Raw genomic sequence first — 22513 nt, 5'->3', positions numbered from 1 at the left:
AGAATGTGGTTCCTCAGTCAGCCCCACACAGTATGCAGGCAATGATTTCTCAATACAATTTCTATTGCGCCAATCACAATATTCACTGTTACGTAACGATGTCCATATTTGGTAACTTATGAGCTTTCCTGTGGCTCAATTGGAGCATTGGAACACACTTGACTGAGATCTGTGTCAAAGTTTACTTTCAGAATTGCTCTCCAGTCTCAATGCACCTGTCACAGTAAACAACCCAAAGTGATTACCAATGAATAGTAGCTGGGATATTAAAAATGTCACTACGATTCTGCTCATTATTTTGCATTGTAAAGGTAAGAGGAAAAACTGATCAGTGTTTTGATTGTCTTTGTATTCTAACTACAGGTTTCTTAGGAGTAGTGGGACAAAGGTCAAAGTCAGTCCTAGTAGAGGACAATAGTATTTGCCTTGGCTACGAAACAAGTTCTTAAACATTTTTTCACGTCTAATCTTTAACGTTGCATTACTACATTTATGGGAAGATATCTTACAGTAGCTGTTTCTGCTATGCATGTTTTTTATGTAACAGCAGAAATAAGCTGTTTCATATCCGGCTGTGATTGGGAGTCCCATAGGGCGGCGCACAATTGGCCCAGCGTCGTCCAGGGTAGGCCGTCATTGTAAATAAGAATTGGTTCTTAACTGACTTGCCTAGTTAAATAAATACATAAAATAAAACATGTCAGTTTTAATTATGGGGCAGCGGTCGAACCCCTAAGCTGCCTGTGGGGAAATCTGCAAGGAGTGATCTGGTTGTTGGCTCTTATATCCCTGTATACTACCTACCCCTTGAGCAAGTCACTTTACCCCTAAGTGCTCCCAGGGGCGCTGCTCCCAATGTGTCCGGTTGGGTATGGTGACAGCAAAAAAAATGTAAGCATATCTGTGAAAATTGACCAAAAACATATTGTATCCTACGATTGTGAGTCAGGGTGATATCATAAAATACCTGCCAGCTACATGCTGCAGTCTCATGTGAACATTTTTAATATTCAAATACTGCAGCAAGGCACTCAACCCCAAACTCTCATGACTGACATAAGATATTACCCAAACTGGTTTGTGTTTTGGACTATAGGTGCAAACGCCCAGTCTACAAAGAAGATTGCCATCTTAGCTGGCACGGATGTTACCTTAAACTGCTCTTTCAAGAAGCCTGAACATGTACCGCTGAAGAAAATCACGGTTGAGTGGGGGATGATGGTGGATAAAGAGACCATAAAGCACCTAGTGTATACGTTCCAGAACGAGAGTGCCAAGGTGCATCGTGAAGGGTCTCGAGTCGACCAAACGGGGTTGCTTCAGGGCAATGCATCCCTTCGTTTGTTCAACATGACCGTGGCTGATGAGGGACTCTACCGCTGCAGAGTGATCATCACTCCCAACACATACAAAGTTTCCTCACAGCTGGAAGTATCAGGTGCTGTCTGACATTCTGTTTGCCCCTTTTGTACATTTTATCACCAGAACATTTTTGCCCAGCAGAAAATGAAGCAATGATAGGCAGTGGAGGCTGTTGAAAAGAGACCGGCTCATAGTAATGAGTGGAATGGAATGTGCTTGTTACTGTTCCAGTCATTACAATGAGCCGGTCCTCCAATTTTACTGACACCATCCTCCACTGATGCTATAATCGTATTTGTTATTGCTGTGAAAGTAAGTGGAATTGTTGAGAATAGGCCTCCAGTAGTATCCTAATGGATGTATCTTATTATTTACATAATGACATGGCTTTACCTTACACACACACATGCCTAGTTCACAACTTCACACTCCGTGTGTACAATGTATTTAATTGTGTGTGAACTAGGCCACAGTGAGGGAAATAAATTCACACTCTTTACTCCATCTTTTCCCTACAGCCAGACCCTCAGTGTCCCTCCCAGAGACCGCCATGGTGATGGAGGGGGAGGAACGGACATTGATGTGTGACATCACAGGATTCTACCCAGAGAATCTGGCCGTGACCTGGCTGATCCAAAATGGCTCCCGGGTGGCCCGCGAGAGCATGGCTCGCGGGGCCATCTCGCGTGATGTGTGCACTGGAATGGCTGTGCCCAATCCAGACGGCACCTACAGTGTCAGCAGTCACATCACTGTCCAGGCTTCAGCCGTAGGGAGCGGAGGAGCCATGTACATCTGTCACATTGAACATAGGTCCTACCCTGATGGAAAATACAGCAAAAGCATATTGTTGACTGTGCAAGGTGGGAAGCCAACACACCACTCTATCAGCTTTATATTGGGATTCATAACAAATTATGGGGAAATGTAGCTTGCGGCTCTGAGCATAAATGAAAATATTTAATTAAGCATACAAAAGACATAAAACAAATACAGATAAATACAATGAGAATAAAAAATAAAAAATGCAATTGGGTGTTTTAATAAGGATTCAACTGAACACTACTATAAACATAGTGTAATTCAATGGACTGAAAGTCAATTTCAGTGTATTTCTAGTGTATTTTATCAACATGTACTTCTAACTCCTCTCTCATCAGATCCAGGGTTTAATGCTGTAACGCTGATGGTAGTTACTAGTCTTGTGAGTGTTTTTCTGGTCTTCTCTGTCATCGGTGGTGCAATGGTCTTCTACAGGTATTTTTACACGGGTACGTTTACATCCAAGAAGTTATTATTAGATTCAGGTGTGTTTTGTTGTGCTGGAACAAAAGCCTGCACACCTTGTAGAATGGTGACTACTGATGTAGCATGGGGACTACTGACAGCATTGTGAATACTAATGTAGCATGGTGACTACCGACGTAGCATGGTGACTACCGATGTAGCATGGGGACTACTGACAGCATGGTGACTACCGACGTAGCATGTTGAATACCGAAGTCGCATGGTGACTACTGACAGCATGGTGAATACTAATGTAGCATGGTGACTACTGACAGCATGGTGAATACTAATGTAGCATGGTGACTACTGACAGCATGGTGAATACTAATGTAGCATGGTGACTACCGATGTAGCATGGTGGCTACTGACAGCATGGTGACTACCGATGTAGCATGGTGACTACTGACAGCATGGTGAATACCGACGTAGCACGGTGACTACTGGCAGCATGGTGACTACCGACAGCATGGTGACTACTGACAGCATGGTGACTACTGATGTAGCATGGTGACTACCGATGTAGCATGGTGACTACCGATGTAGCATGGTGACTACCGACAGCATGGTGACTACTGATATAGCATGGTGACTACTGACAGCATGGTGACTACTGATGTAGCATGGTGACTACTGACAGCATGGTGACTACTGACAGCATGGTGACTACTGACAGCATGGTGAATACCGATGTAGCATGGTGACTACCGATGTAGCATGGTGACTACCGATGTAGCATGGTGACTACTGACAGCATGGTGACTACTGATGTAGCATGGTGACTACTGACAGCATGGTGACTACTGATGTAGCATGGTGACTACTGACAGCATGGTGACTACTGATGTAGCATAAGGAATACTGATGCAGCATGGTGACTACTGACAACATGGTGAATAATGATGTAGCATGGTGACTACTGATGTAGCATGGTGACTACCAATGTAGCATGGTGAATAATGATGTAGCATGGTGACTACTGATGTAGCATGGTGACTACCGATGTAGCATGGTGACTACTGATGTAGCATGGTGACTACCGACGCATCACGGTGACTACCGACGTAGCATAAGGAATACTGATGCAGCATGGTGACTACTGACAGCATGGTGAATAATGATGTAGCATGGTGACTACTGATGTAGCATGGTGAATATCGATGTAGCATGGTGAATAATGATGTAGCCTGGTGACTACTGATGTAGCATGGTGAATAATGATGTAGCATGGTGACTACTGATGTAGCATGGTGAATAATGATGTAGCATGGTGACTACTGATGTAGCATGGTGAATAATGATGTAGCATGGTGACTACTGATGTAGCATGGTGAATAATGATGTAGCATGGTGACTACTGATGTAGCATGGTGAATAATGATGTAGCATGGTGACTAATGATGTAGCATGGTGAATAATGATGTAGCACGGTGACTACTGATGTAGCATGGTGAATAATGATGTAGCATGGTGACTACTGATGTAGCATGGTGAATAATGATGTAGCATGGTGACTACTGATGTAGCATGGTGAATAATGATGTAGCACGGTGACTACCGACGTAGCATGGTGACTACTGATGTAGCATGGTGAATAATGATGTAGCATGGTGAATAATGATGTAGCATGGTGACTACTGATGTAGCATGGTGAATAATGATGTAGCACGGTGACTACCGACGTAGCATGATCATTGTCATAATATTTGTGTATTTTTCCTCAGTTCATCCCATTATCTCTGACATCATCAAACCCACCATCGTTTATGCCATGAAGCCGACCAACTTAAAATGCACCATTGAAAGAGTACGACTGAGAGAGTTCAAAGTGAAATGGTACAAGATAACAGCCAATAGCGACTGTAACGCAGCTTCCAATAGCCAATCAAAGTCACTGTTGAGCCACAAGGACCTGAGAGACCAGGCTAACATCCACTCTGAGAGCACGCATCACGTGTCCACCCTGCCCATCTGTCTGTCAGTTAAGGAGGACCAGGCTACGTACCAGTGTGTTGTGCTGTACAGAGGCAGGATGATCACCAAAGAGACCACTGTGAGTGTAAAAGGTAATGTAATAATGTCATGGAATAACTATAATAATGTAATAACGTAATGTAACCAGTACGTCATGCTGAACTGTTCTGTGTTCAAAGTCAGGTAGTAGTACAAGCTTGAAGTGGGTCTTGAGAGCAATACAAATGAGTGGACTTATTAACATTATATATAATATTTTATATACACTGTCATTCATAAAACACAACCAAAAAAGTCCATCCAACTGAATCTGTACCAATATCTAGAAATGTGCCACTTTTGACTTAACACACTGTTCCCTTTTCATTTTCCCCAGTGACTCCATCGTTCTTTCACATCTCCAGCATGCCTCAGATCCCAGAGGTGAAGAGGTTGCTGGTGCTCTGCTGTCGGGTCGAGAGGTTCTACCCGGACAACCTCCGTCTCGAGTGGTCGAGAAATGACGGGGAGCAGGTGAGGACAGCCACTAACTATGGACCGTTCTCTGACCACGAGCGGATGTACAGCATGTGGAGTAAGATCGAACTGACAATTGCTCAGGAAGACGAGAAGGCGGTCTACACATGCCGCTTGTATCACTCCAGTTTCGCCGGGCCAGGATACAAAGACGTTCTTTATCATATTAACACACAAGGTAACTAATCAAAGACATGCCCTTCTTTTTAGCACAGGGGTCACAAACTCTTTTTTTCAAACTGGGTGGGGCCTCTAACTCTATTTTAGTTACGTTTCTACATTTATCTCACAAATGTATTCAGACAAAGCTAGGCTATATGGTGGTAATTATCATAATGTGTAGATGAAATATGAGTTAGAGGGCAAGTTTACATCCTGGAAATGGAATCCTATTTGTTAGTTGTCCTAATTTTGCTCAGAAGGCATCAACAGACAGAATATAACTGATGGAGCTGTTATTCAAGATAGTCTTCCTCTGATAAGTTGATAGTGTCTTCTGATAACTTTTTTGTGTGTGTCATCAGTTATGTTCATTTGGGCTTATCATAGCAAAACTATTTTTGCAACTGAAAATGATCATTTCTTTTCAGACAAGTCCAAGTACTCCCTCCCTGTTTCAGGCAATTTATTCCATTTGATGCCTACTGTAATGAATAGGACCCATGTGTCTTCTTCACCAGGTACTCCTCCAAGCGTGATGTTCATCAAGTGTGAGCCACAACTCCCTCTGCTGGATAAGGAGTGCACGCTCAACCTCTGTGTCAAAGACTTCTGTCCTGAACAAGTGTCTGTCACATGGTTTAAGGACGGACAGACGGTCCCCGACAGCCAGTTCTTCAACTCCCCACCCAGCCTCAACATCAATGGCCTCTACTCTATGTGGAGCTTCCTCAAACTGAGCAACACCTCGGAGGACTACGGCTCAGAGTTCAGGTGCCGGGTGGTCCACAGTGCCCAGAAGGAACCGGAGGAGAGGGTGTTCACACATCAGATCTCAAAGTCACCTAGTCAAGGGAAGTCAGACCTTTGATCAAATACTGTGTTTGCACTTTTGGGACTTTTCTAATGGTTCCATTACAATAGGAAAGCTCAATAAAGGACGGCTCAAGTATTTGAAATGATTTCAAGTAGTATTTGAACCCAGGTCTGGGATGTATATAAGGATATTACCGCTAAAGTATATAGTATACCTAAGATTATTTTTGTAAATGAATTTGATGCATTTACACCTGTTTTGTTAATTCTGTTCACTTTATCTTCTGATAGATTGTAAATATTGAACTGAAAAAGGTGCTTGCTCTGAACTGTCATAGCATACTAGATATGCTCATGAGATGTGGGGCCTAAACTAGGAAAAGTGTCAGTACTACACCTTTTATATTGAGGTAAGTTAATCTAACAAACACAGGTTCGTAACCCTATATACTTACATCCTGCATACGGTATGAAAATGGCAGATTGATCACTATAAACACTTCAATTGGGGCGGCAGGTAGCTTAGTGGTTAGAGCATTGGGTCAGTAACCAAAAGGGTGTTAATCGAATCACCGAGCTGACAAGGTAAAAAAAAATCTGTCGTTCTGCCCCTGAACAAGGCAGTTAAACCCACTGTTCCTAGGCCGTCATTGTAAATAAGAATTTGTTCTTAACTGACTTGCCTAGTTAAATAAAGGTTAAATATTATTATTATGATTTTAATAATAATACAAATATTAATAAATATTTCTAATATATTTTTTAATAGTAACATACTTTAAGTCAGAGTTCTGGGTCTTCAGTTTATGTATTAGGGACAGACAAATTAAATCATCAATCAGTACCTAGATGGGTTTTAAAATGGTAAAAAAAAGACAAGAAAACAAGAACTAAATCAAAACAAACTGCCAAAGCAGCAGATATTCTTCCTGGGGTCCAGCAAAATTAATGCAGTTTATACAATTTTAAAAACTTTACAATACATTCATAATTTTCACAACACACTGTGCCCTCAGGCTCCTTCACCACATATCTACAATACTGTATAGTGTGTATGTTATTGTATGTGTTTGTGCCAATGTTTGTGTTGCTTCACAGACCCAGCTGTTCCATAAGGTGTTTTTAAAAAATCTAATTTTACTGCATTACAGTTACTTGATGTGGAATAGAGTTCCATGTAGTCATGGCTCTAAAAGTCTGTCCTGGACTTGGGGACTGTGAAGAGAACTCTTGTGGCATGTCTTGTGGGGTATGCATGGGTGTCCGAGATGTGTGCCAGTAGTTTAGACAGACAGCTCAGTGAAGTGGTTATTTCCTTAATTTACTTAAACAGTTTTTTCACTTTCTGTGTGTAACATTAATACCCACAGACATGACTGCTCAAGGCAAGGGTTGCAAAACGACCAGTAATTTATTTAATTAAAACAGGTAATTTATACTTGAATGACTTAAAAAAAAAATATATTAATTTAAAATTTGTCTTAATCGGGCCTCCCCGGTGGCGCAGTGGTCTAGTGCGCCACCCGGCTGTGCCATTAGAGACTCTGGGTTTGAGCCGCGCTGTGACCGAGAGGTCCATGGGGCGACACACAATTGGCCGAGCGTTGTCCGGTTTAGGGAGAGTTTGACCGGTATCCTTGTCTCATCGCGCACTAGCGACTCCTGTGGCGGGCCGGGCGCAGGGCACGCTGACCAGGTCGCTAGGTGTACGGTGTTTCTTCCGACACATTGGTGCGGCTGGCTTCCGGGTGTTAAGAAGCAGTGCGGCTTGGTTGGGTTGTGTTTCGGGGGACGCATTGTGACGGCCCTGTATTTTTCTGAACCGTCTCAGTGCAGCTCCTTCCAATAGGGCGCTTTCCCTTTAATTCCCAATTAAATAGCCAGCATCAGCTGCGCAAAAGTGGGGTTGTGATAGAGACGTGAATGAGGATGTGGTCAACCCTCAGTTCTCGACGCTTCGCTATTCCGTTAAACGTGTGTTTTGTAGCCTAATAGAGTTTACCCAGGATCGGATCCACTCTTTGCGTCTCCGTTCTTCGTGGCCTTTCTCCGCTGGAGATCTATTGGTGGATTGGATTGTCTGACTGACCGACTACCTTTTATTATACGGTATTTCATTTGTTTTGATGTCATGTATACGGTGATGATTTATGTAGTTAGTTGTAGTTGAGGACTTAGTAAGAGTTGATACGCTTTAAAGTTCTGTGGTAAAATAATTGTTATATTGATTGTATGATTAATACTGGGTTTACGCTCCACTTGAATGAACGGACAAACATTGCGTGACTAAGGTCACCGGAGTTCCCTGAACTCTTTTACCGGGCTGGACTCTTTTTAAGCCTGAGGTACAGGACATTTCGAGAAGAACCAGAACTCATTGTGATATAATATATGTGTGTGTAATCATTGATGTTGCTAATACAACCCACGCTTTTGAAGTTCTTTCCAATGTTTTAAGGGTTTATGAAAAGTTTATTTCCATCCTGACTTTTGCACAAGTCCTTTTGTATTGGTGTAGACTTGACGGACCAGATGGGACTCATTCCCTCCCAAACTAAAAGGAGAAACCAATGTTTTCTCTGGTAGGCACAACCTACCTGGCACCCCTATAAATAATAACCTCAAGTCAAAACCGTTACAGCATGACTCTCGACCTTGGCTCTCCCGAGCCCATACGGGAGTTGTAGCGATGAGACAAGACAGTAACTACTAACAATTGGATACCACGAAAAAGGGGGTTCAAAAATACATTTAAAAATTGTCTTAATCTTTACATGTTGTCCATGAGTTTGTAGTGGATAGACCATATGGTTCAAGGGAAAATACCCTACCTAATGAAAATCCCGAAACCCTGATAATGTGTTACAGCGTTGTAATTCTATTTTTTATTTTTATATTAACTTCTTTTTTATATATTTTACATGGACCTAAAATCCTTGAAAGTTTAGACATTTCTGGATGTACAGTTGCCAGAAAATGAGTCTTTCCAATTGATTCTAACACACTGAATTCTGTCAGATAAATATGAATCCATTCATGTTAAGGCATTGGGAGAGAAATTAAACTTTGAATGTTTTGAAAGTAGAACACTGATTTACAGTATAAAATACTTGTTGCAAATCTAAAAACACAGGTCCTACCACTCCCCTTTTGTTAAGTTAATATTTTATCTTAAAAATAATATAAAATATCTTGCACAGTTGCCCCTATCAGCTGGATTTTGTAGTGGCTTTTTCCCAGTAAGAAAACCAAATGTCACTCAAACAGAAGGAGGAACTACCAAAAAGTCACCGACCACAACCAAAATGAAACAAGTGGGATTTTAGCAGTGGTGTTACGTACCTAAGTAAAAATACTTTAAAGTACTACTGGGTTGTTTAATATAAGGAATTTTAAATTATTTGTACTTTTACTTTTGATACTGAAGTATATTTAAAACCAAATATTTTTAGACTTTTACTGAAGTAGTATTTTACTGAGTGACTTTCACTTGAGTCATTTTCTATTAAGGTATCTTTACTTTTACTTAAGTATGACCATTGGGTACTTTTCCACCACTATTTTAGGAGGGGTTCTGAAAGACTCATGGGGGTGTCCACTGAAAGTTGACTAGCAACAACAACTGGAACCTAAGACACCCACCATGAGCACCCACTAAATTTGCAGAAGAGGCAATTGTTACGGATACAGGTATCCTGTGTGTGTGTGTATCCTGTGTTTGCTCTCCATCTCCCCTCACAGGTGAAAATCATCACTCCCCAATCAGTCACCAATCAATCATCAATCAGAAGACACACCTCCTCCTGTTTTCCTACCCCATCACAGTTCCTTTCCCTTGGTTTAAAAACCCTGTCAGTTGTTTGTTCTAGAGCTCAATCTCTCTCTGTAAATGCCATGTCTGTAGGTCTCTGTTTCACTCTCTCGTTGTGTATTAACCTCTCTTTTGTTTGAGCACCTCCATCGCACTTTGTCATCACCTGTGAGTATTGTTTTGGTTATGGTGTTTGTTTGATTTCTGGTGGGAAAAGGGGAAACCAAGACAAGTTGCCCATGGGCATACACTACCCGTAGGTAGACTTTGTTAAATACACTAGTTAGAACTGGGCGGACCACCCACTTTATTTTTGGTTAGTTAGTTAGCTGTTGTTAAAGTAGTCTAGCTTAGGTTTTTTTGAATACTTATTGTTTCTTTCCTTGGGTCCAGCTCAGCCCCTTTTCCTGCTCCCCCCATTACCGTGTGTTTTCAAATAAACCCAGAGTTTGACGGTAGATTTCAGTTGTCCTGGTTATTTCGTTCACACTTTTGCTTTGTCATTATTATAATTTGCATGAGTTATGTTACGGGTCTCATTACCATCCCCCCCCTAGACTGTCGGGCCAAAAAGGGATCCGTAACACAATCAAAAGAAAAACCTACACCAAACTGAAAGACAGGAAGCAGATCAGAAAGTTAAAATTAAAACGGGGAAGATCAGACAAAGGAATGTTTTTCTAGAAATCAAATGGGGAGATATTTAGTTAAATGAGAACCAATGTTGCTCAACCTAATCACAATGGTTATAAAATAAACATAAGAAATATCATTTTCATGCTCAATACATTTTGGATAGATTATATCAATGTTAAGAAAATTTCAGATTACCAGAACTATACTCTGCATGGACGGGGGAAGCCACTTCATACTGTCAGCTTTCCTGATTGATGCAGACCGCTGTATTTTCCTCTGGATATTGAGCTGGTCTCAGACCCCGTTATGAAACTCATAGAATTATTTTGACAGCCTCTCAGAGACTGGCTATGAGATCTGTCATCTTCATTCACTGTGGAACAACACAATAAGATGGGGAGTTGGACACCGGAAGTCAGAGTAAGATAATATAAATTAAGTTACCAGCTTATAGCTTACTGTTAGGAGGAAGCCACTGATAGTTCTATGCTCTCTTTCTGGTTTTGTCAGCATCATCAGTCGTCCATTTCCTCCAGTGGATCCTGAACTTATCTCAGATTCAGCTATGGATCTCAGGGAGCCATATGCAGAGGTTCTCTGAAACTGGCTGTCAGATCTGTCATCTCCACTCACTGTGGAATAAAACAAGAACATTAATTAGAACCAGATTTGATCAACCTAATCACAATGGTTATAAAGTAAACAAAATGACAATGTTCATGCTGGAAAAATTGTTATTTGAATTTTGGATAGATTCTACATGTTTTTATCAAATGTCAGATTCGCAGAAATATACGCTGCATAGACCCCTGTACATCTTAGTCAGAATTATTCTTACTGTTTGGAGGAAGCCACTTCATACTATCAGCTTTCCTGATTGTTTGATCTGATCAGGAAACATCTCCACTGTTTCCTGCCACCATCTCTTCTATCATCTCCAGCAGCTCTGTGACCTGAGTGCTATCACCCTCCTTGACATTGTTAAGAACATGATATCTGTTTCTACATTTCTCAACAAGCCACTGGAGGGCCTTTCCCTCACTTTCAATGTGCTGTTTAATGGCTGTGTTTCCCAGACAGTCCCCATAGGTGAACAGCACTATAGTGTGACTCCAGACTGTCTCACTGAGAAGCTCCAGGTGTTCCTCTATTTCTTTTCTTTCTCAGTGAATTAAATGACCAGGAGGAGAGTGTGGGGTCCTGGGACACACTGACCCACACTGTGCATAATCTCCTGTTTAACCATTCTAGGAGTGAACTCTATGTGGAGATTTCCCCACCAGCCTAGAGTGTCTACCACAGGGAGCTGCCTCCCTGCTACTTTTGAGCACCGAGCAGCTACCCTCAGGCACTCCTTTCTGCCCAGGATGGTGTTACCTGCTGAACTCTTCCCAGATAATCTAGCCCCGAGCAGCACAATCCTCAGCACTGAGAGATGGACGGAGTCACCTGGCAGAGAGAGAGAACAGACTTTTTAGGTGATGACATACATGACAATAAGAATGAAATGGCCATTGTTCGGAATAAACTGTTTGCTAAATTGATATTCCATTGACTGTTGCCATGTACATGAGACATACAGTATGTTGTAAGGCACATGCCTTAGCTCTGTGACAGAAATTATAGTATATTGTGACACAGAGCAAAATAGGTACGTTTTTCAGCTAAATAACTATAAAACGTGCAAAAATTGACAAGCGTCATTAACGTCAGATAAACATCCCCATTAGTCTCACAATGATCTCTCTCTGTTGCTGCACCGTCATCAGTCTTCGTTTCACTCCCTCATCCTCTGCTTTCCTTCTGTCTTCAATATGTTCTAGTATCCCTCTCTTTAGCTTATAAAGGCCTCTGTTCACTGTCACCATCTTCACTATCTTCTCCAGCAGCGCTGTGACATCTCCCCTGTTCTTAGTGTTAAGGACATGATACCTGTTATCACATTTCTCAACAAGCCCTGAAGGGCCTTCCCTTCTCTCTGAATATGCTGCTCAATGGTCATTTGTCCCAGTCTTTTCCCATATGTGATGTGAAAGGCGCTATAGTGTGACTCCAGACTCTCACCGAGAAGCTCCAGGTGGTCCTCTACTGCTTCTCTGTGTTCCTCTGTGAATGAATCACCCCCCCCCCCTTTATGACCAGGAAGGAGAGTGTGTGGTCATGGGGGACACTGAGACACACTGAGCACAGTCTCCTGTTTAACCAGCTCAGGAGTGGACACTACAGGGTAATTTCCCCACCAGCCTGGGGTGACGACCAAAGTGACCTGCCTCCCTGCAACGTCTCTCCGTCTCTTCACACACTGAGCAGCTCTCCTCAGGTCAAATCTCTGCCGAGGATGGTGTTTCCTGCTGAACTCTTCCCAGCTAATCTAGATCTCAGCAGGAAAATCTGCAGTTCTGAGAGATGGGGAAAGTTACCTGGCAGCATGATTTTTTTTAAATATATTTTTTTAACATGTTAGCATTCATTTTTCCATGTATTTGTTCAGGGCAGCAGTGCATTTACATTTATCTGGGAACTAATTTATAGAAATGTGTAATTTCATTCGTAACTCAGTTCTTTAAAAATACTGTATTTTTTTTTTTTCATGCAAAATCCAACATGAATAATAAGTTTCACATGAAGTCCCAGGCATATTATTCACAACAATTTTTGATTTCAATGTATCGGTATGTACAATTTATGATCAAATCAGGCCCCTGATATTTATGATATAATTGCTGTCAGTAGATGTTTTTGTCAACTTACTATTTTCAATGTAGTTGGGTATCGTTATACATTACATTTGCAAATCTGGTCATTTATATTAATAACTGCATTTTGGCAGTCAATATCTATATTATCTCTATTATTCCATGTTCAGTACTTACAATAAACACCTACAAGGCAACAGTAAACATGTCTCCCCTCCACCTTGGGCCAATTACTGACAAAGTTTCAAACTAGACTACAGAGCCCCACAGTGGAGGTGTCATAATATCCTAGTGGTCAAACAGGGAAAAGGTTCCAATCATTTTTCCACTTCTGAATTTTTTTATTTTTTTTACATCTATTGTCTGTAATTTACGTTCCATTTCTGCAGTACAGTTGATAACCATTGCTATGAACGCTAAGAAGCCAACCTTACTGAAGCATAAATCACTCGTATCCCTCTGTGCTGGCACAAATCTAATAATTACTGGGATCTTCTCAGGATGTCTCACCCTTGGCCCATACTTCTCTATTTTCTTCACTGCCTCAGCATATGTCACCTTTTGCGCTACTCTGACTCTGGCCGCTTCAACCTGCCTCTCTCGCACCAGACACTCCCGATCCCCAGCAACATGGACACCCCTACAAATCAAATTACATTTATTTATAAAGCCCTTCTTACATCAGCTGATACCTCAAAGTGCTGTACAGAAACCCAGCCTAAACCCCAAACAGCAAGCAATGCAGGTGTAGAAGCACGGTGGCTAGGAAAAACTCCCTAGAAAAGCCAGAACCTAGGAAGAAACCTAGAGAGGAACCAGGATATGAGGGGTGGCCAGTCCTCTTCTGGCTGTGCCAGGTGGAGATTATAACAGAACATGGCCAAGATGTTCAAATGTTCACAGATGACCAGCAGGGTCAAATAATAATAATAATCACAGTGGTTGTCGAGGGTGCAACTGGTCAGCACCTCAGTAGTAAATGTCAGTTGGCTTTTCATAGCCGATCATTCAGAGTATCTCTACCGCTCCTGCTGTCTCTAGAGAGTTGAAAACAGCAGGTCTGGGACAGGTAGCACATCCGGTGAACATGTCAGGGTTCCATAGCTGCAGGCAGAACAGTTGAAACTGTAGTAGCAGCACACACACAACTTCTTCCCACCGAAACAACACAAGCCACCTGTCCCAACTAACATTTACCCGGCCCCCACCACCGGTGGACATTTATCATTGTTACAGCTGTTAATATGCATATATTATTCTTATGTATATTATATATATTTTTATTATTGTTTCCTTAATTCATAACAATATCTAAAGAAATCCACAGACTCTCACACACGCACCCCTATTGTATATATTTTCAATCTCTCCTTGTCCCAGTCTATAATCCCAAAATGTTTAAAACTGACCACAATTATCCCTGTTCCCAAGAGCTCCAATGTAACATGAATAAATGACTATCGCCCTGTAGCACTCACATCTGTAATGATGAAGTGCTTTGAAAGGCTGGTCATGAAACCATTAACACCATCTTCCTAGACCCATTCCAATTCGCATACCACCCCAACAGGTCCACAGATGATGCCATCGCAATCACACTGTACTCTGCCCTATCCCATCTGGACAAGAGGAATACCTTCGTAAGAATGCTGTTCATTGACGACAGCTCAGCATTCAACACCATAGTACCCTCCAAGCTCATCATCAAGCTGGAGGCCCTGCGTCTCAACCCCTGTGCAATTGGCTCCTGGAATTTCTGACGGGCCTCCCCCATGTGGTGAAGGTAGGAAACAACATCTCCACTTCGATGATCCTCAACACTGGGGCCCCACAAGGGTATGTGCTCAGCCCCCTCCTGTACTCCCTGTTCACCCACGACTGCGTGGCCATGCACGCCTCCAACTCAATCATCAAGTTTGCAGATGACACAACAGTAGTAGGCCTGATTACCAACAACGACGAGACAGCCGATAGGGAGGAGGTTAGGGCACTTGGAGTGTGGTGTCAGGAAAATAACCTCTCACTCAACGTCAACAAAACAAAGGAGATGATCGTGGACTTCAGGAAACAGCAGAGGGAGCACCACCCATCCAAATTGAAGGGACAGCAGTGGAGAAGGTGGACAGTTTTAAGCATACACATCACAGGCAAACTGAAACGGTCCACCCACACAGACAGTGTGGTGCTTCAACATCAGGAGGCTAAAGAGATTTGGCTTGTCACCCAAAACCCTGACAAACCTTTACAGATGCGCAATTGAGAGAATCCTGTCAGGCTGTATCACAGCCTGGTACAACAACTGCACCACCCTCAACTGCAAGGCTCTCCAGAGGGTGGTGCCATCTGCACAACGCATCACCAGGGGCAAACTACCTGCCCTCCATGACACCGACAGCACCTGATGTTACAGGAAGGCCAAAAAGATCATCAAGAGCAACAACCACCCGAGCCACTGCCTGTTCTGCCTGTTCATACCATCCAGAAGGCGAGGTCAGTACAGGTACATCAAAGCTGGGACAGAGAGACTGAAAAATAGCTTCCATCTCAAGGCCATCAGACTGCTAAACAGCCATCACTAACTGAGATATGCTGCTGCTGCCTACATTGAGAACCAATCCCAGGCTACTTTAATAAATGGATCAATTGTCACTTTAAACAATGCCACATTGTATGATATGAGTGATGCCACTCGGCCATCACTCATCCATATATTTATATGCACAGTCGTGGCCAAAAGTTTTGAGAATGGCAAAAATATTAATTTTCACAAAGTCTGCTGCCTCAATTTGTATGATGGCAATTTGCATGTACTCCAGAATGTTATGAAGAGTGATCAAATAAATTGCAATTAATTGCAAAGTTCCTCTTTGCCATGCAAATAAACTGAATCCCGAAAAAACATTTCCACTGCATTTCAGCCCTGCCACAAAAGGACCAGCTGACATCAGTGATTCTCTTGTTAACACAGGTGTGAGTGTTGAAGAGGACAGGGCTGGAGATCACTCTGTCATGCTGATTGAGTTTGAATAACAGACTGGAAGCTTCAAAAGGAGGGCGGTGCTTGGAATCATTATTCTTCCTCTGTCAACCATGGTTACCTGCAAGGAAACACGTGCCGTCATCATTTTTTTTAACAAAAGGGGTTTACAGGCAAGGATATTGCTTCCAGTAAGATTGCGCCTAAATCAACCATTTATCGGATCATCAAGAACTTCAAGGAGAGGGGGTAAAGTAATTTTCTCTGACGAATCCCCTTTCCGATTGTTTGGGGCATCCGGGAAAAAGCTTGTCCGGAGAAGACAAGGTGAGTGCTACCATCAGTCCTGTGTCATGCCAACAGCAAAGCATCCTGAGACCATTCATGTGTGGGGTTGCTTCTCAGCCAAGGGACTGGGCTCACTCACAATTTTGCCTAAGTACACAGCCATTAATAAAGAATGGTACCAACACATACTCCGAGAGCAATATCTCCCAACCATCCAGGAACAGTTTGGTGACGAACAATGCCTTTTCCATTATGATGGAACACCTTGCCATAAGGCAAAAGTGATAACTAAGTGGCTCGGGAAACAAAACATTGATATTTTGGGTCCATGGCCAGGAAACTCCCCAGACCTTAATCCCATTGACAACTTGTGGTCAATCCTCAAGATTTATGAAATGCTTGTAATTATACTTCAGTATTCCATAGTAACATCAGACAAAAATATCTAAAGACACTGAGGCAGCAAACTTTGTTAAAAATTAATATTTGTGTCATTCTCAACTTTTGGCCACGACAGTGCATATTCTCATTCACCCCTTTAGATTTGTGTGTACTAGGTAGTTGTTGGGGAATTGTTAGATTACTTGTTACATATTACTGCACAGTCGGAACTAGAAGCACAAGCATTTCGCTACACTCATGTTAACATCTGCTAACCATGTGTATGGTTACACACTCTCTCTCTCTAACACACACACTCTCTCTAACTCTCTCACTCACTCACACTCACACTCTCACTCACACTCACACTCACACACACATATATATATATATGCATCCCCATTGATTGCAATTGGTGGTTCAGGTTCTTGTCAAACAGCATTACATATGTCCGTTGCCTGGACAACTCTCTGACTGTGAGGGACTTGAATGAAGTAAGGTGCGAGCCCAAATGTACTGAGATATGCACATATTATTTCGCCGCATGCAAATCTCCATGCAATTTGACTGTCCGGGAGCATGGTTGGGAAAACGAGGCTCGTGTCTACACATGACTTATAAGAATAGTGTGAGTTCGCCACTTTCAGAGCCCACGATACTCCAGCAGCTAGCATTTCATTCTTGTTTACCACAATCAATGTTTGCTTGGTAGCAGAGGAGGTGGTTGGCACGGCAGATGACTCCGGGTTGAAGAAGCTCGTGATGAGGGTAGAGGTCGTCGTCACGTGCAACAGCACGGAGGTATTTTTTTTCTCTTTCATGTGGGAAGTTAGCTCTGCCTCCCCATGTTCCAAACGTTGAAATCTTTGCTGCACATCTTGCATCTTGCACGTCCTGTTTTTAATTAAAACATTTTTTAAACTTTAGCCAACTACAACTCATACTTCGACGTGTGTAGCCAAGTATTGTTGAAGGAACGTTTACCTGGCATAGCTAGCTATCTTCTAGCTTGCTAACTATGGAGGCTAGCTAGTCCAACATACAGTCCAACAAATGTGAGAGAGGGCAAATGCAGGGGGGGTCCCGACATTATACAAAAAATACAAAAACCATCCCACTCCTTCCCACTCCACAGTTCAAATCACATCCCTAAACAGGCTCAGGTGCCTGTGAAGATGGAGCATTCATCAACAGGATTCCTTGTAATGCCTCTACTGTAAAATCCCTGAGTCCCAAAAACGGTGCCTATTTTTCCAGATTTCCTCTCTGTTTGCGCTGTGCATGTTAAGAAGGTCGACTGTGTAGCAATAAATGCCACAAAGTTCACCGTCTTAACATGCAACATGTCAGGGTCCCTCTTTTGACACAGAACATTATCTGGTGTTTCTACTGCTACTACCATTAGTTGTTCAACTTTACTCCTTTCTTCCCTTATTCTCACCACCTCCTGATAGGAGACATGCTGGACAGCCCTTATTCTCAACACCTCTTGATAGGAGACATGCTGGACAGCCCTTATTCTCAACACCTCCTGATAGGAGACATGCTGGACAGCCCTTATTCTCAACACCTCCTGATAGGAGACATGCTGGACAGCTCTTATTCTCACCACCTCTTGATAGGAGACATGCTGGACAGCTCTTATTCAGGTTCATGTTCACCACCACAATTGCAGCATTTAGGCTCAGCTGGCATACGATTCTCCTCCCGTCTTCATATACTTGACACATGATCAAATAATTTGCATTTGTCAAACTGCATGGGTTTGCGGACGAAGGCTCTCACAGGGTATCTCATTAAACCCAAATATACGTGAGAAGGGAGAGACTCTTCATTAAAAAAATCATAAAACCATGCAGGTCAGTCGGTGTGCACCAACCACTTGATCCAATTCATCACGTACTGCAAATCCTTTTAATTTACTTCTAGCGCCACCCCAGAGTTAACACTCTTGATTGGCGCCCTGCTTCAAAGATCCACACAAGACACAATTCAACCCTGTATCTTCTTGAGGTACAGAGCACGCTCCTTCTGTTGCATAGATACACAACAAAAATAATAATAAGCCCACCGTTAACTCACAGTGATTTCTGCCAGCAGAGGAGAAGTGGGTAGCTGCAGTTTAATGTGGCGGCTGGGGTATGTGTGAGTATGTGTGAGTGGGTGTGAGTGGGTGTCTAAAGGAAAGCAGTGGGCATGTGGAAAGGAGGTAGTATGTGTGAGTATGTGTGAGTATGTGTGAGTGTGTGTCTAAAGGAAAGCAGTGGGCATGTGGAAAGGAGGGGGTGTGTCGAAAGCGCTCTGCTATTGGTTTTAATTGAGTGGTGTTTTTTTCCTGTTTCTTACCACTCAATTACTGGTACATTGAACTACCATACTGCCAGAGCTTGGACTTGTGCTTTGAAGCCAGAGGATGAGTCATATTTCACTGTTAGTTTAACACAAATAATTTTAGATTTTCAGTTATAAAACTGAAAATATTTTTTTATTTTATTAAAAGTACTGATGACTGGTGTATTACTGCTGCTTCATGCGTTGTATGAATGTGTTTACCATGACTGTCACCATACAAGCATTTCTCTACACTCTACACTAACCATGTGTATGTGACCAATAACATCTGCTAACCATGTGTATGTGACCAATAACATCTGCTAACCATGTGTATGTGACCAATAACATCTGCTAACCACGTGTATATGACCAATAACATCTGCTAACCATGTGTATGTGACCAATAACATCTGCTAACCATGTGTATGTGACCAATAACATCTGCTGACCACGTGTATGTGACCAATAAAATGTGATTTGATACTAGGTAGCTACTTCCCACGCTGTTGCTGCACAGTAGTGCTTGTCACGCAAACAGCTCTGTGTCCCAATGTTGTTGCCCTTCATGCCCTCCACATTGAATATACTGTATGCGCATGTACAAGGTGATGTCTAGATGGTTATCAATATTAGTTATTGATTGTGTGGGCTGCTATCCTACTTGAAATCAAATCATGGAAGGGAATAAAATGGCCACACTAGCTACTGCCGACAACATGATTGTGATATGATCAGGTCTCAGGCATGGCTATACAACACCTGTGCTCTGGTCGCCGGCTTATAGACTTGTTGTGCAGCCCAATCGGCTGCGCAAAACGGGCTTGAGTGGCAACAAATCTGCCCAATTAGCTGATTCGAATTCCATACACCCACTCACCCATACTCTAGTTGCCATACTGGGCTGCAGCTACCCATACTTTCAGCAGAAGGCAAACGAGTAAGTGCAATGTCAATGATGGTCAACAGAAATGTTTCTTTAAAATATATTTGTAAACACCATTTAATTTATTCAATTGCAATCTGAGCACCTTTCGTTGACTGTTCCATTTAGTCAGAATATGGCGGAAATGACATCTGTAGTCCTGTGATCTGCGTTGTCCTGTCTGGCTAAGTTAGTTCAAGGTTGGGCGCTCGGAATGCCAGGGTTGTGTTTAATTCCTGCTGAGTTGCCAATACATACAATGTAAGTAGGCCTACTCACTGTTATAAGTTGCTTTAGATACATGTATCTGCTCAGTGGCATATATTATATTTATATACTATTTAACTCCGCGACCAAGTCACTATTCACTTTACATTTGGAAATACAGTCATACTTGCCATAGCACATGGTAGTGTGTCTGATAAGCAAAATGGTGAAATAGTATTACTGTTAAACAACAGGAAATATTACATACATTTGCACCAAACTTTTGTAACAAAACATTCTCTTTATTTATCCTACATAGCATACAATATTTTTTAGAGTCGCAGTTCAAATGGGAACTGAAGCCTGTTCCACAAGCAGACCCTCATCACAACTGCAGTTGTGATTTTTATTAATATCAGAATGGCAATGTTAACCTATAAACCATCATGTTCCAATCAGGTGCATCAACATATTTCGTATTTGTGGTCATAATTATGTCATATTCACCAAATATCCGGTAACAATTTGTGGTGTGTGCATATAACACACAATTAATTTGGAACTGAACCATAGGCCTAAATGCTAACCATACATTTAATGAACATAAGTAGATGGGCTTACAGTATAAAGGCCTACATTCTATGTAGGGGTTTTGGTTGTAGATACCTTTTATTTTCACTCACGATAGCAACATGCAAAATATGCTTCAGTTCCTTCAGAAAGCATGCCTTCAGCCTTTTGATTGTCATTTACATTCATCAATTTCCAAGACACTAAACAAACATAAAGATTACACAAATACTTGGCAGAAGCATAAACACTTGAAGTAGATTGTTGAAATATATGTTTTTGGAAAGCAATCCACAAACACTGATAGCTACACTTTCATGTTGCTCTCAATTCAAAGATTCATAATACACAATTTACAGATACATTATGAAAGGCATTGGAAAGGGGATGGCAGCTTACTACACTATTAAATCATGTTAGGATAAACCTATGAAAACTCAATTACTACTGAACAGAATTGGCTATAACTAAATAAGCGTCTGTAATACGGAACTGAGAGTAGTTGAAAATGCCTTTGGCATCCTCACTAACAGGCTGAGGTTGTTTAGGTCCACCATTTACCGTGAACCAGACAAGGTTACGAAGATCACCATGGCCTTCCTCTGCATACACAACTTCCTCATAGAGCGTAGGTCTGAGGCGTACACGCCATCAGCATTTGCAGACTGGGAGGATGCTGACCACTGGGTCATCGAGGGAGCCTGGAGGAGACATGGACTGTGGAGCCTGGAAGGAGATGTTAACCCCACAATCAGTGCAAAAGAATAACGCAACCTGCTAAGGGATTATTTTGTATCACCTGCAGGTCAGGTTCCATGGCCGGAGGATCACATTTAAGTAAGTCATGGACGCAATGGCTGTGTTCATATTCTGTTGGAAGGCAGCCATGCTTTACTGTGTAGCCTAATGTCTAAGAATGAATGTAGTTACCACTATTGAGTCTTGACTGGCAAATGTGATGACAGCTGTACTTTCTTTTTCAATACAGTAATTGAAATAAAGTTATATTAAAGGCATTTTCAGTAACATGTTTCAAACATTTATTGAAAGTAGTTCCAACCTGCAAATGACACATTCTAGTGTACCTACACCACACTTAACTTTTAGAACATTCCACCTGAGCTTTCAAAACACACTAAACTGAATACAAAACAGAACAACCATAAAACTAGGTCAACATTCCTTTCTTATTTACACCTTAAACTATAAAAATGTAGTCGTCCAGTACCAGTGTAAACATTTTGAAAAGAATTTGAGTACTTCAGCACCAGAGGCGACATATTGAAAACTGAGTGCCAGTCACATTCGATCCTGAAAAGGTTACCTCTGCAAAGGCTGTCCTCAGAAATGCATATTGTAAAAAATTGTGTAGGCTATTTGTAAACACAAGTACAAGCATGGGGCCTTGCAGCCCAGTCAAAACTGTTCGCTGCTCTGGCCCCCCAATGGTGGAACAAACTCCCTCACGACGCCAGGACAGCGGAGTCAATCACCACCTTCCGGAGACACCTGAAACCCCACCTCTTTAAGGAATACCTAGGATAGGATAAAGTAATCCTTCTCACCCCCCCTTAAATGAT

The 22513-nt window shown here is 42.1% G+C and overlaps 1 pseudogene and 1 gene segment (V, D, J or C); one reads left to right on the top strand and one right to left on the bottom strand.

Moving 5' to 3' along the window:
* Window positions 1–34: 34 nt before the first annotated feature.
* Window positions 35–10380, top strand: LOC135541403 (Ig mu chain C region-like). The segment is given in 6 exon segments: window positions 35–311; window positions 1097–1438; window positions 1881–2225; window positions 4371–4712; window positions 4997–5314; window positions 5817–10380. Coding segments are annotated over 6 exon segments (1761 nt in total).
* Window positions 10381–11253: 873 nt separating this feature from the next.
* Window positions 11254–13251, bottom strand: LOC135541465 (GTPase IMAP family member 8-like; annotated as a pseudogene).
* Window positions 13252–22513: the final 9262 nt, after the last annotated feature.

The sequence above is a fragment of the Oncorhynchus masou genome, chromosome 6, assembly GCF_036934945.1.
Source record: "Oncorhynchus masou masou isolate Uvic2021 chromosome 6, UVic_Omas_1.1, whole genome shotgun sequence".
Lineage (NCBI taxonomy): Eukaryota > Metazoa > Chordata > Actinopteri > Salmoniformes > Salmonidae > Oncorhynchus > Oncorhynchus masou.
This window is presented reverse-complemented; position numbering and strand designations above follow the sequence as displayed.